The sequence below is a fragment of the Glandiceps talaboti genome, chromosome 10, assembly GCF_964340395.1.
Source record: "Glandiceps talaboti chromosome 10, keGlaTala1.1, whole genome shotgun sequence".
NCBI lineage: Eukaryota > Metazoa > Hemichordata > Enteropneusta > Spengelidae > Glandiceps > Glandiceps talaboti.
The window spans coordinates 19,533,072-19,547,694 of NC_135558.1; the positions used below are offsets into that span (position 1 = coordinate 19,533,072).

The 14,623-nt window shown below is 35.6% G+C and overlaps 1 protein-coding gene across 1 annotated transcript; it reads right to left on the reverse strand.

Moving 5' to 3' along the window:
• Window positions 1-1,814: 1,814 nt before the first annotated feature.
• Window positions 1,815-13,203, reverse strand: LOC144441086 (quinone oxidoreductase-like). The gene is made up of 9 exons (XM_078130616.1): window positions 13,074-13,203; window positions 11,329-11,473; window positions 10,252-10,404; window positions 8,827-8,990; window positions 7,923-7,974; window positions 6,973-7,122; window positions 4,957-5,058; window positions 3,869-3,964; window positions 1,815-3,008 (listed from the first exon to the last, which is right to left on the reverse strand). The coding sequence occupies exons 2-9, from the start codon at window positions 11,446-11,448 to the stop codon at window positions 2,844-2,846; spliced, it is 1,002 nt and encodes a 333-aa protein (XP_077986742.1). The 5' UTR covers window positions 11,449-11,473; window positions 13,074-13,203; the 3' UTR covers window positions 1,815-2,843.
• Window positions 13,204-14,623: the final 1,420 nt, after the last annotated feature.

A 14,623-nucleotide genomic window follows, 5' to 3' on the forward strand; every position in this document is an offset into this window, starting at 1 on the left:
CCTGCTTGTGGGCAGTTATGAAACGAGTAGTGAACGCACGTTACCAACTTGCGTAGCTTGCATAACCAAAACAAATGAGCACATTGAAAAGACGCGCCATCAATAACCTCGTTCTGATAAAGTTTATCATCGCTCATACAACGCCAATCTTTTTCATTTAATACATCAATTTTGTTTCTTTATATTATTTTCTCTTCAAAGATATAGTTCTTGAAAGATTGAGGGAACCCGAAATTCTCCTGTAGTCTTTGCAAATCATGAAACACTCAGCTGCAATCTAGTCAAATAATATGAGAACGAGGCTGAAATAAGTTTGTCGAGAACTTCAGTCTTGTTTACCCAGACTCCTCTAGCTCTCTATCTGACTAAGTTTGTCGAGAACTTTAATCTTGTTTACCCAGACTCCTCTAGCTCTCTATCTAACTTTATTAAAGTACATCAGTTACATTTAAATGTAACAAAAGTATGTTTATGATTTGAAAACTTGAACTTCGGTAAAAAAATGTACCAATAACTAAATGAACCACGTGCTTTGAATAAAATACTTCGGTGGTCAGTCTGTATCGGAAGAATCTTAATATGTAAATTTATTTTGTTATACCCTATTTAACTATTATTGTTCATACATTCATAACAGGTGTATAATTGTATATTTTCCTTAGTTTCCTTGCAAATATTCTGCATGTTTTTTAAAGAAAGTCTGTTGAAAAATGTATAAAATTGATATCTCCTTCTTCATATAAATCATTAATGAAAATTGGTGTCCAGATTCATTATTGCCAGTTAACTAATTTGCAAATTTCCAAAATATTTTCCAAATTTTACATTGCAGGTTGGGTCAATTGAGAAAATATCATAAACGCCATTCTGCTTCAGTATACAGCCATTCTTCGACTATTTGTAGCAACTTTATATTGAATAAGGGTACCAAGTGAAAGTTGTTCTTTTTTATGCCCTCTGGTTTGAGAAAGGATTGACTGATAAATATTCATATTAAAACACAGGGTGCCCAGGAACTCTATTACAAACAAACAAACAAACAAACAAATCAACAAATCAACAAATCAAACAAACAAACAACTATGCATGGGTAAATGGAATGTAATTTTAAACTATCCATATACATGTGTATATATACAGGCCTGTAATATACTATGTTTCTACAATATAATCATATATACAACTATGGACGAGTATATATAGAAACATATAGTATATCATTTCAATTGTATACGCATGGAGTCTTTGATTTCCCATGGTGTAGTCAAGCTGCCTTGGACTTTCTTCTGGAAGGTGTCATCGAGCTTGAAAGGGTGAACGCCAGGCTAGCGCCCTCACTAGTGACCTTTGGTCACTTTCACAGTGGGACCTAGCAGCAAGACTACCTTTGGTGTTGTCTCTCCCCCCCCCCCCACCCACACCCAGCTGCCCAGGATCTAACATGCAATTATTATCACTACCTCCCTCATTGCCTTGAGATGAGGGAACCCATATTTACAGTAGACAGGTTAGGTTCTAAGCTATACAACATGCTTCATTTATAGCTCTTTTAAAATGCTGGCCTGACACACACACACACACACACACACACACACAACACATGCATGCATACTCATACACTCTCTTAATGACACCACATACACACACACACCACAAACAAACAAACAAACCAACAAAAACACAAACACATACACACGCTCACTCACTCACTCAGACCATGGACAGTGCTCAGACAAACACCTACACACAAAAACACTCGTGTATTAAAGTCAGGAGGTTCCATATATTGATGTTTTATATTAAAGCATTGCACAGTTTTATACAAACTTCTCAGTGATCAATGTTCAAGTTACACAGTACTTGACAACATATCCTTTCGAAAAGAGCCTTATAATTATATGAGGTTATTTTTCATTTGCATGCTTTTAAACCATTTGTGAAAAAGCCCATGTTCAGGCATGGGCCCAACCTCTTTTTTCCATAAATGGAGAGTTACCATTCTGGAAAGCTTACGATAGACAGTTATAGCCATGAAGAACTTTGTCAAAGTAATAACTGTGAAAAGCTATATCCGTGACAGACTAATAAAGCTATTACTTTCTATAAAGGCAATTATTAAACATCGTAAACATATTGAAAAACTTTAGCATTGATTCATTAGAGATTTGTTTTTCTTTTCACATATCTCTAGAGTCAGACATTGATGTTCGATAATATAATTATTATTGTGGTCTTTTATTTTTCATTTTTTTAAACGTTAATTTACATGTACAGCTCCTTATTAATGTGAAACTAAATTTAAAACAAGTTTAATCTTCTAATTTTGATTAAATTTATCTCTTTCCCTGTCACGATACTTATATTTTATAATATAGTAAAATTTGACACAAATAACTAAAACCTGGTAATTTGCATAAATGTACTACACTGTTCTACTGCCAACTACATTCCCCGTTTACTGTTCTACTACTGTGTAAACCAAGCTTTTGGCATACTATTAGATAGACACAAACTAAACTTTATTGTTGTTCAATGTGGTAGCTAACACAAGTGGTTGATACTGATGTCTCTGTTGTGTGTTTTATGTCAATGTGTAATCAAGAGAATGTAAACACTGGAAGTTGTCAAAAATGTACATTAAGAATTCAAGGAAGTTATCAGCAACATGATCCTCCTGTGAGTACAATTAAGCTCATTAACCAACATCAATTAAATAACTTATATCAACAAATCATCACAGTAGTTTTAGTTTGTGTCAATCTTAGTTAGCCCAAGCTTAGTTTCCACTGTTAGTCTGGCAAGATTGTTTATTTGCTACATCATATTTTGTCTTCATTACTTCTCTATATATTTAGTACAATCTTCCCATGAGTTCCTAGTTTATGGGCAATGACTTCATGATGAGCTTCCACTGCTTTGTCCAGAGGGAATTCTTGTCCAACAACTGGCTTTACGAATCCCTTTGCCATGCCTGCATTTGTTGCTGCCATAAGTTCTCTGAAGTCAAACTGCAGAAACAAGAAGACACACAGCAAATATGACATGACTTTATGTAAAACACATATTTTGCTCCAGTTGTTCGAAGAGCTGTACAATTACTCCCTGTAAAGGCATCATTACCAACAGTGTACCCTCTAAACCAATTTGGCACACTACTCTGTAAACACAGCAATTTCTTGTGATGGGTCATATTTGGTGTTCACCTACATTGTATCTCTTACTACTATATAGTGACTCACAAGAAAATCTAGTTTTTATCATTTTGACCGACAACATATATTGCCTTTCATTTTAGAGGGCAGACTGACAGCCAATCGTACTCTTTATACTCTCTGGAGAGTGTATAGTCCATTGCAGCCTCAGATCACTTCACATACTTCTATAAATTAGCAACTATTCTTCCAGGTTCCCATTTGGGTTAACTACAGCTGCTTAAATCTTGCTATTCAGAAATGACTGGATCATATGGTGAAGCTTACTCCGCCAACATTCAGATTATAAGTTACCCACTCTAACTATTCCATCTCAATGACATGAGTTGTTCTCAACTACATAAACATGGCAATGACTCTCACTTTTGTTAAATGTACCAAATATTCCTAAATATGTGACTTTTAAAATATGAAATTAAATTACTTTGTTTACATACGGACTTTGTATGCCATTTTTAACAAACCTCATTTCATGTATCATAAGCAGGACAAGGTGACACTAAAAGCACATAATCTAGATCTGTACTTGATAGATGACAACTCAGATTTCAAAATTGTATGACTAGACCCCCTAGCATCAAGTAAAAATATCATTTCAGGTAAAAATTGAGGATTAATAAAGTATAAATGATTATTGTACATTTGTAATCACTTACTTCTGAGGCACATAGAAGCATCATACCAACTATAGCAGCTTCTTTTGCCATTGTCTGTCGTGCATCTATTTCTATGTTTCCACGGTTACCTACAACCTGATGAAAAAATGTTTAATATTTAGCAGTAATTATGATCACGAAACTCTCATAAAATCTTGTTTTTATGAAGGTGTATGAAGATATATGATTATTACTCTATCATTCTACAGGATTGCTACTCCTTGAGTTACGTTAAAAATGCAGCAATGCAATTGAATGTGCCCACACTGTGGAGCAGAGCAGCAGTGAGAGCTTGATGTGCACTGCTTTTGTCCACTGTTTGTAAATATTCATCAATTTATTCTAAAACATTTATAATGTTGCATTCTTCTGAAACAGACACCCAGTTTAACCTGAATTATTTGCTTAGGTATAAAACTGAGTGTGATTATTGAGTCAACCAATCACAAATGAACCAGGATAGAGCATGAACAATTTCAAATAAAAACTTTCCAAACAATATGGATTTCGAAACTTGAAGATAGCAAAACTTATGTGTGCCCCCCCCCCCCCCCCATCACACACGTTTACAGGATTTTGATTTCATTCATTAAATGACACTCTTTTTAAAACATCTTCAGCCAAATAAAAAAAAATTTCCATACATACTTCTGAATATCAAAGAAGTGAGTTTATTTATTTCACCTTTGTACCGTTGCAAAGGTGAAATAAATAAATAAAAATAAATAAATTGAGTCAGAACAGATTTGACTAAATAAGTACAGAATTGATGTGTTAACAAATTGCAAATGTTACACTTGTATTTTGTTCCTATTTGTTTTTTTGTTTTTGTTTTAGTTTCCATGGTAACATTATTAGGTGTCATACCAAGTTCTGGGTGCATTTGCAAATGTGGGCAACATTTTAGTATGGGTGAAAGCTATTATAATGTGTAACTCTTTTTTTTGAAATTTTCAAGATAGGTGGGAGGGAGAACGGACTATGTTGTTTGTAAGATTGTTTCTGTCAGTGTATGCATGCAAGGATAGCTTAGTTTACTTTGTAACTCTATAACATCACAGACCACATGATGGATGTCATAAACTTACCACAATTCTGCCAAATTTTGCCACCATTTCTAGATCTTTCTGTAGATTAACATTGCCAAGCATTTCAACAATGAGATCTGGACCAGTACCCCCTGTAGCAGCCTAAAAAATACACAAAATCATTTTAGTAATGAAAATCTCTGCTCACAGAGTCGAAAAATTTCTTGGCAGCAAATCTCAAATATTCCCTGATGTCTTGTTAGCATCTTCAGGGGTGTACTACAATGGGCTATTGTCTTTACAGAAATTTGTTGACTTTGTGAGTAGAAATTTTCATTACTAAGTATTAACCCAGAATCAATAAACATTCTTCCTCGCATAGAAAATCATGTTGAAGTCCATGATGGCCAAGTATCATAGCCATGGACACAGGGACATGTAATCTTGTTGGTTATTAGTAAATACAAATGTACATGAAATACTATTTCTATTACAAATTTCATTATTACACCTATCCATTTTTCCTTGTGTATGTATCCCATTGAATGTACAATGCCCAGTAGTCTAGTTCCTATACAATATCGTTACAATTTACACTTTGACTTTGTCAAAGTCGTTACTCTAGAAGTCCAGAGATGCATGAGATGCAATTTAAAATTCATTCAGAGCCACCCAAACAGTCATTAACATCATGTCTTTGTTAATCAATCACAAAATTCTAACAGTAACACAGTCCCTCATAAAGTTAGTGTTTAATGGGGCAGTTATGTAATGTCCAAATATAGTATATTTGTCAGCTCAGGATGTAGTCTATCTGCTAGACCTCGGATGTTCTTCCGATAGAATACGACACACGCCCGAACATCACTATCAAGGATGGAACATCCGAGGTCTAGCAAATGTTATCAGGATATAAATAACTGCCAATCAGAGAACCGTATTAGCGACAAGCACAAACAGAGGACAATAGCTAATTTTTCATGCATATTCATCATAAGGAGGGGCTTGTAAAAATAACCACCAATGCTGTTAACTAAAATGTGTGAATGACAATGTCTACACACTCATCAAACACAATTACCATAAACTGATAAGACATAGTAATGACATAAATGTGTTTGTCAACACCTGCATGCAGAGATTGAATATATTAAAGTATATATATGCATACATGGCCCAACCCACTAATCTCAATGGAATGTCCGGTCTGAAAATGACATTAGCTAGACTGTTCGGGCAAGCCCTCACTGCGAACTTCGTTCGCTTATAGTATCGAAAGAAAGCCCGAACGTCTAGCAGCAAGACTACTCAGGATGTTACTTATACACTGTTTACATCATTATATAACAGTTGGGGTTCACAGATTGGATGAACAATTTTTTTTTCTGATTGTGGGACTTTGACCAGACGTGGTTTAGTTAGAACCACATTGGCATCCAGACTAAATGCCTGGTGGAGGTGATATGCAATCATGGCAATTAACTAAACATTATTCATGTATAGTATTTAATCATATTAATTCTCTTATTCAGGCAAGACTCCATGTCCCTGTGGTCATGGACGAGTGCTGAGATTTGGTGCAATTTGATTTGAATCAAATTTCTTATAAAAAGCCCACTGAGGTACTAAACTAGTGAGTAATTAAAACTGTTTTCAACATTACACACACTACAGTCTCAACAGTTGATTATATACAAATGTACTTGACCCCTGTCTTGTAGAAATAGGCAACTTGCTCAGTGCAACTTCTTCTTTGCCTACAAATGTAAAGGGTTTAACTTTAAGTTCTTGTAATAGTTCTAAACTTGGAATATAAATAATTTACCTAGTATAAATCCCCCAGCCTTCTTCACTTGTTGTATGCAGTTACTACTATGAATACTGTATAAAGGTTAATTGCCATAGACTTGTCATGTGATCAAAGGAGGGAATATGTAAACTACTGGTACTAATATAAAATATGTTTTCAGAGCAAGCCAATATTTTTGGCAGTAAGAAAGTTGTTTAGAAAAAAGACATAGTTACGTAAAGTGAAAAATTATTGTTTAAATTTTGATTGTCGTTTTCTTGACATACCATGATTTTTTTGGTGTAGTCTGGGTCTCTGTGATTAAAACAAGCTTCAGCACCATGTTGTTTGATTAATTCCAACCCCTCAGGAGTACCTGCTGTACCAAGCAATTTAAGACCATAGGCACTTCCAAACTGTAGACAAGCAATGCCAACCTGAAAGTAAGGATAGAAATGTTTGTATATCAATTGAATGAGAAAATGAGAAAGTGACAAAGTGAGTTAGTGAGTGAGTGAGTGAGTGAGTGAGTGAGTGTGTGTGTGTATGTGTGTGTGTGTGTGTGTGTGTGTGTGTGTGTGTGTGTGTGTGAGTTAGTGAGTGAGTGGGTGAATGAGATTTAGTGAGTGAGTGAGTGTGTGTGTGTGTGTGTGTGTGAGTTAGTGAGTGGGTGAATGAGAAATTGAGTGAGTGAGTGAGTGAGTGAGTGAGTGAGTGAGTGAGTGAGTGAGTGTGTCTGTGTGTGTGTTACTGAGTGCATGGGTGGGTGAATTAGAAATTGAGTGAGTGAGTGACTGAGTGAGTGAGTGAGTGAGTGAGTGAGTGGGTGGGTGGGTGGGTGAGTGAGTGAGTATAAATGAGTATGGCAGTGAGTGAGGTTTGAAGTGCATAAATGAGTACCAAGTGAATGAATAGAAAGACAAATAGAAAAAGAGACATGGTAGATGGAAATGTATACAGACAGATGCTATGACGATGATGATGATGATGATGATGACAATGATGATGATGATGATACAGATGATACACAGATAGATGCATGCATGGACACACAGACATACAGGAAGTTTAACTTGCTGACATGAAAAAAGACCAGCCAGGTACCAACACAAAGCTAGACTGGCTGACTGACAGGCTGACTGACTGACTGACTGACTGATGTATTCTAATAAAAAATATACCCATCAAATCATCTATTCAATGCGAAAAGGTAAAAACAGAATTATGTAATACTTACTGCACCACTAGCTCCATGAATGAGAACAGTTTCACTTGCCCTGGCTTTACCTCTGTGTAAGATAAACATTAGATACATATACATTACATTGTTAACTTGTTTTCAGAAGACGAAAATAGACTTTCTCTCAAAATGTCTTAGATTGTCAGACAGTAATGAATGTCTCACAATGACTGTAGATCAAGCTAGATTGGCACAATGTCTTGATAATTCATATCACTGCAACAATTCTTTCAATATTCATTTTAAAAAATTGCTGTAACCAGCTAGCTATAGTCAACATAACATGGACAAAATACAGGAGAAAAGTAATGCTTTAACATAACTGCTTTTTGGTAGGTTTCTGTTTTAACTCAAGTCAGGGGTAGGGTACGGGTAGACTGTCAGAAATGTTGTGTAACGATTGCTCTGACCACAATGGTCTTGATCTTTACATTAGTGACTTAGTGTTATGGTACATGTCCATAAATTAGCTAAAAAGTCTGTCATTACTGTCATCTTAAAGGTGATTCAAAATGCTCACAATCACTATTGCTATTTTGCTAGACGACATGTTTGTGAAACGTATTCTGGTTTCAAAACTTTAAAAAAGCGTCTGCAAACACCTTAAAATGACCTTTTTTCAGTCAGTTCCCTTTGGATATACTTAGAGAGTTTTCGGGTATTTCCGGTCCCACCTAGACCACAGGACTTTGTGACGTCATAGAGGGACATTGTTAGCATTTATTACAGAACTGTATCTGATTGGCTGAAATGGTTGCAGCATATGGAAGTATATTTCCATCATTGCAGCATGCTAGGAGAGGCTAATTCATTCAATACTGAAATGAAAGAGGTTGGCTGATACCCAGACATGGCTACTGCCGTTCAGACTGGGGGTGGGGGTGGGGGGGGGGTGTCTTACCTTTGAAACAATGCTCTAAAAGCTGTGTAGTACGGAGTACCACTTGAAGCTCCTTGCTGGAAAGTGATATTTTCTGGAAGATAAGATACTCTATCTTCTAATGCAATACCATACTCTGCATAAGAACCACTTGTACAATTTCCAGTGTAAACTCTATCCCCTACCTGTTGAAATAAGTCAACTATCATTAAAAGTAGAAACGTGGTTGTGCCACACCATACAGGTTTGTGAACCAAAATAGTGGTTTCTTTTTTTGTGTGTGACTATTTTGGTACTTAATATTTATGTCATGCTATTTCTTAGTAAAGTAGCACAAGCTGAGTGTATTAACACCAGGGAGAAGCAAGCGTGTAACTGATTGATCCATCAATTGATTGATTGATCATTTGATTGAATTATTGATTGATCGATCGATTGAATGATCAATGTTTGTGGTGAAATAAAACTTATTTTGTGTGTGATATTGATCAATTGACTGATTGGTGCTAATGGTGTTATAAAAAAATATTCCCTTCTTTTCCTGGCTAATTTTTTCTCTTTCAGTATTATATGTAATTCCCTCTTTATTGACAAATAAAGACATCTTGTCTATTCTTCTCCTCTTATCTAAATTAAAACACCCCTAATCTTATAATTAGCAGGGGTTAGGTGACTGCCACAATTTGCTTTATCTCTTATGTACTGGGTTATTATCACACTGAACAACTCAAGTGATGTGCAAACTAGCTTGTTTATACCAGATCAATCAGTTACATGCTACTCTCTTCTCCCTGTGCTTTTACTGAGGTGAAAATACGTACATAAAACATTAATTAAACCATTCTAGTATGTCAATGTATGTCTTCTATGACATCATAAATTCCTTCTGGAATTGTCAGAATAGTTTATTGCCTAGCTAGTATGAATTCCTCAACATTTTTTTTCTCCATACCAAAAATTACGTCATCAGATCATTTATAGGATATATTTTCATACCAGGTTTGAGTTCAGTCTATTGCAAGTGATAGTTAAGTTATGTATACTTCAGAAAGTAAAATACTATTGAGTGACTTTTATATATGCAGCATACATAGCCAAAACAAATTTTAGCTTGTCTCCCTTTAAAAATATCATACTATAAATTTAAAGATTTTTGCAACTAGAATTGAAAACAAAGTTTTCAGTTGGTTCTCAAAGGCCTATCATTTACTTTCTGTTCATGTACCAGAAAGAAAACATATTAGTCACTACATATTTTTACAGTTTCGTTTACCAGCAATGTAAGTGAAAATAAGTCATTATGTGGCCATATGGATGACAAATGGGTTTTTATTTTGGATTTTTAATCTATAAAATAACCATGCTATATTTGTCTACTTGGAAATGTAAGTAAATGAAAGGTGTCCCTTTAAAAGTGAACATGACATGACATGACAGACTTCTCACCTTGAATTTGTTAGCTTTAGGTCCAACTTTTTCCACTATACCTGCAGCATCTCCTCCTGGTGTGTATGGCAGTGATGGTAAGACAGCTCGATTACCAGAACGTATATACGTCTCAACAGGATTGACACCAGCTGATGATATTTTTATCAATACCTACATGTAAGCAGTAAAGTACAGCACACAGTTGATGAGGTTTGTTTTTTTAAATTTTCAAGTGAAGCCATTATATATATGTGTAGTGCACAAGTGTTAGCAACTAGGTATTACATTTGTTTGTGAAGTGTCATTTATAGCTATGCTGAAATTAGAAGAGAAAAAAAAACACTTTGTAAACTGATAGAAAACTACCAAAATAAACAGAACAAGCACGCCAATGACATCTTCATATAATTATAACTCATGTATATCACTTATGCTTCCATTTCAAAGGTGAATAAATATCATTATTATCAGTATCAGTACAAGTCTGATTAAACATGGAACATATAGAACTACATGTATATGTATAGCATAGGACATTGTAATGTGTGTATGTCCACCACAGGAGCACGTTCACATAGTATTTCTTAGATTGTTGTTTTCCTTACAAGTCTACAGTCTAAATATGACAACATTTAAACTTCAATATATTTCCCCTACCTGTATAGAAAGGACACTAGTTATCTTCTAGTATACATCGCATATTAATACATTTATAGTAGCAGGATTAGTGTGACCCTTAAGAAAACAAAATCTAAGCAACAACACGTCTTCCTGTGTGTATGTCTGGTTCTTTGTTACATATATAATATAAACAGTAATTTCTTAATACTCATACTGTGCATATGTAGTAGAGAGCCGATATTGCCCGATATTGTTATATGCTACGCTGTTGTACATATAGTTATGCTTGATCTGCACAACAAATATACAATAGGTTTCTGCTGATGACACTTCATGATTGACTTAAGCCAGGTTACTTTGGCATCAAATTTAGGGGGTTAGGTTAGGAATAGGAATAGGGTGAGCCACATTAACTTATATCTGATTTGTAGTATGAACAAGAATGACTTTGCGCTTGCCAAACCTGAACCTTACCTCTTTGCCGACAGGAGTTGGTATTGCTACGTCAGTTTGTACGTTCAGCACTTCTGGTGCACCAAACTCTGACACTCGTATAGCTCGCATTATTCTTAAGGCAGAACGGGTTGCTGACATTGAAATGTATGTTTAAATTCCACTTCTACCAAAAGAAAAAAAAAAAAAAAAAAACAGCAATCAAACAAATAAGCAAATTTAGAAACAAAACAGAATTGTGACATTACATCTTACAAATGTACTAATTAAACATCAAGAACATTTAGTATGATATGAGTATGTATGCAACATAAGTGTTTTTAAAGGGGAATGTTTAGTTCCCTTGTAAAATCTACATGTTTTTGATAAACACTTGGATGCTAAATGAGATGAAATGCATTTTAATTTCATTCATTTTCACTATCAATACAATTGAAAAACCAGTAAGTCACTGCAATTCACAGTGTTGGCATCGATCAGAACCTAAGTGGAAGTGATGTATATTACACCTCACTTGGCAACTTTTGTTGACCTCAATCAGTAGTGTCTAATAAGATTCCACTCAAGTAAAATATAGCAAGGTCAAATATCAACTTCCATTCTTTTATTTATTACTGCATTGCAATTTACAAAGCCTTTCTGTTTTTATCGGACAGTCATCTTTGACAACTATATGTTGAAATAACTTGTCAAGCTAACATGTGGCAGTAATCTTGTTTACTTTATCCTAACATAAATAATATGTCACCATCAAATATTTGGCACCTGTCACAGGGCCAAGAATTATATACTAGTGCATATCACCTTTGTATTCAATAAATCTTAAAGCCTCTGAAAATCAGTTTATCAACCTTCTTGATAGTTTAAAAGTGAAAACCCTGGAACAATAATACGCCCTACAAACTACAACAATCAAAGCTCAAAAAAAAAAAAAAAAAAAAAAAAAACACAAACAAACTAACACTACAATTATTGCAGCTAGTGTTCTTCTGTGTTTTGAAATGGTTTAATTTGATAACATTTGATAACTAACTATAGTTAGTTTAAAAGTGCACACCCTGGAACAATAATACGCCTTACAAACTACAACAATCAAAGCTCAAAAGAAAAAAACAAAACAAAAAAAACCACACAAACAAACTAACACTACAATTATTGCAGCTAGTGTTCTTCTGTGTTTTGAAATGGTTTAATTTGATAACAGATCTGTTTTAGTGATGTCAGCAAATACATCCACCATTTGTTAGAGTTGTAAGTAAATATATGATCTAGTGTCAAGCTCAACAAGTGTCAAGATGATCGAAGATGTCGTATTCATGAATGCAAAGAATGTCAAGTGGTGCATGGTGACATTACCTCATATAATATCACTTGGTACTTTTGTACTACAGATCATTTGCAAAGCGTGACAACTGACATGTCATTTGTTTCAAAGACTTCTAAAGATTAATAATATAGCTGAACGAAAGAAACCTACTCCCCCACCCCTCCCAGGACAAAATACTTGTTGTTGTTGTTGTTGTTGTTGTTGTTGTTTGGATCCAACCCGACACACTAAACTGAGAAACAGGTAGTTCGCTGGCAGTGTCACACACCTACGATCTAAAATTACACTGGCGATATATATATATATATACCAACAACATCAAACGCACGAACCAAGAGACCACCATTACAATGTACATTACTCGAGCGACAAAAGCACGGCGTCTAATTAGTTATTTAAACGACGACATATTAAATTATTTGATAATTGACAAACTTACCGGATCAATGAATCCACCTATTCCTGTGAATTGTATATACTTGCTAATTATAAAGTGCCTAAATCAGTTTGAATGTGCCTAGCCGATCGAAGTGCGGTGTCTACTGTATGACTCTACGCCTAGTATAGTATGGCAGAGGTACGGTCATGACCTCGGGTCAGGTGCCCTGGCGATGTATGGGTAGAACCATTATATCCAGCAGGGGTGGCATCGAGAAACACTTGTTCTCGATCCTGTACCCCCCGGGAGCCGGTACGCGGTACGTACGCGGTGGATAGCCAGTGCTGGAAACCTAATACCCCATTTAGACCCACTTTGAAGATGAACAAAAATCAGTACCCCATTTTAGACCATTACAGGTTTCTAAAAGATGAAAGGTTTACATTTTCCTTAAGAGGCAATTTTCTTTTGGCAATTAATGGCAGTTATGATTTGGTAAAGTTACATTGCATACAAAAGAAGTGAACATAAATGGTATATGATACCCAATGATGGAAATCCGCAAATTGTGCAACTTTCATTGACCTTTGATGCAAGCAGGGTACGCCCTCAACGGCAAGAGGCTGGGTAACCGTAATTTTGAACATTCATATAAAACAGATTGAATATACGGCTAACTTTGAAATATTCTTATTATTACACACAATGTTTCACTTCTTAAATTCTAACGATTATTACTATACATGTTATATCGCCCACTGAATAACCTTTGACTTTTTTTATATGGAATGCGTTAATGTAAACATGACATATCTCAGCAAAAAGTTAGGACGTACGGAGGGCATTAATTTTCATGATATCGATTTTTTTTATCAATTTTTGTAAACTGCCAAAGGTTTACCCTCTGAGTTAGGGTGACAAATTTCCAGTTTTGAAACATAGTCACCTGCTGGATCTTTATTTATCTTTTGAAAGTACTTGGACTAAGGGACCGGTCAGTTTCTCCAGCATGGGGGGGGGGGGTGGATTCTTAAATCGGGCCGACAAAAAGTCACTGACCCCCCCCCCCATATATGATATTCGCATGAGTGACAGGTATTTTTTTATCATGACTCAGTGTGGACTGCTTGACTGTCTTGCATCTACTTTATAAGATCCCGGGTTAGCTTATCATAATTATAATTTTTGACTACACAGGGTAAATATATTTGAAAAGGAGTTTAATAGCATCTTGACAGTGAAGGTAGGGGGAAAGCTTGAGAAGGGAATATGTACAGCTGTCATGGGGGGTCCTAGGGGGTCTCCCCCTAGAAGCCCAGGAGGTTTTTAACTCTGAAAAGTCAATTTTGAGACTATTCAGACATTTTTCGAAAATCATTTCCAAGCTTTACAAGAAAGCACCAACATGTAAAAAGCAACTACATAAGGTTGAAATATTTTTGAAATATAGTTTGATAGGATCTTGACAGTAAGAGGTAGGGGAGAGGTCTTGAGACTGGGATGTGTACACCTCATGGGGGGGGGGGTCCTACCCAGATAACACCACACTGACGGCCCGACGTCGGCAAAATTGGGTCGGTGTGTCAACGTTTTCCCGACGTCGGCAGAAG

Bases quoted from the DNA above. Each gene is read 5' to 3' on its own strand.
- LOC144441086 (XM_078130616.1), bottom strand. From the start codon at position 11,448: ATGTCAGCAACCCGTTCTGCCTTAAGAATAATGCGAGCTATACGAGTG. The intron at 10,405-11,328 runs GTAAGGTTCAGG...GCTTACATGTAG, and splicing joins CAACTCCTGTCGGCAAAGAG to GTATTGATAAAAATATCATC. The intron at 8,991-10,251 runs GTGAGAAGTCTG...TTATTTCAACAG, and splicing joins CTAAAGCTAACAAATTCAAG to GTAGGGGATAGAGTTTACAC.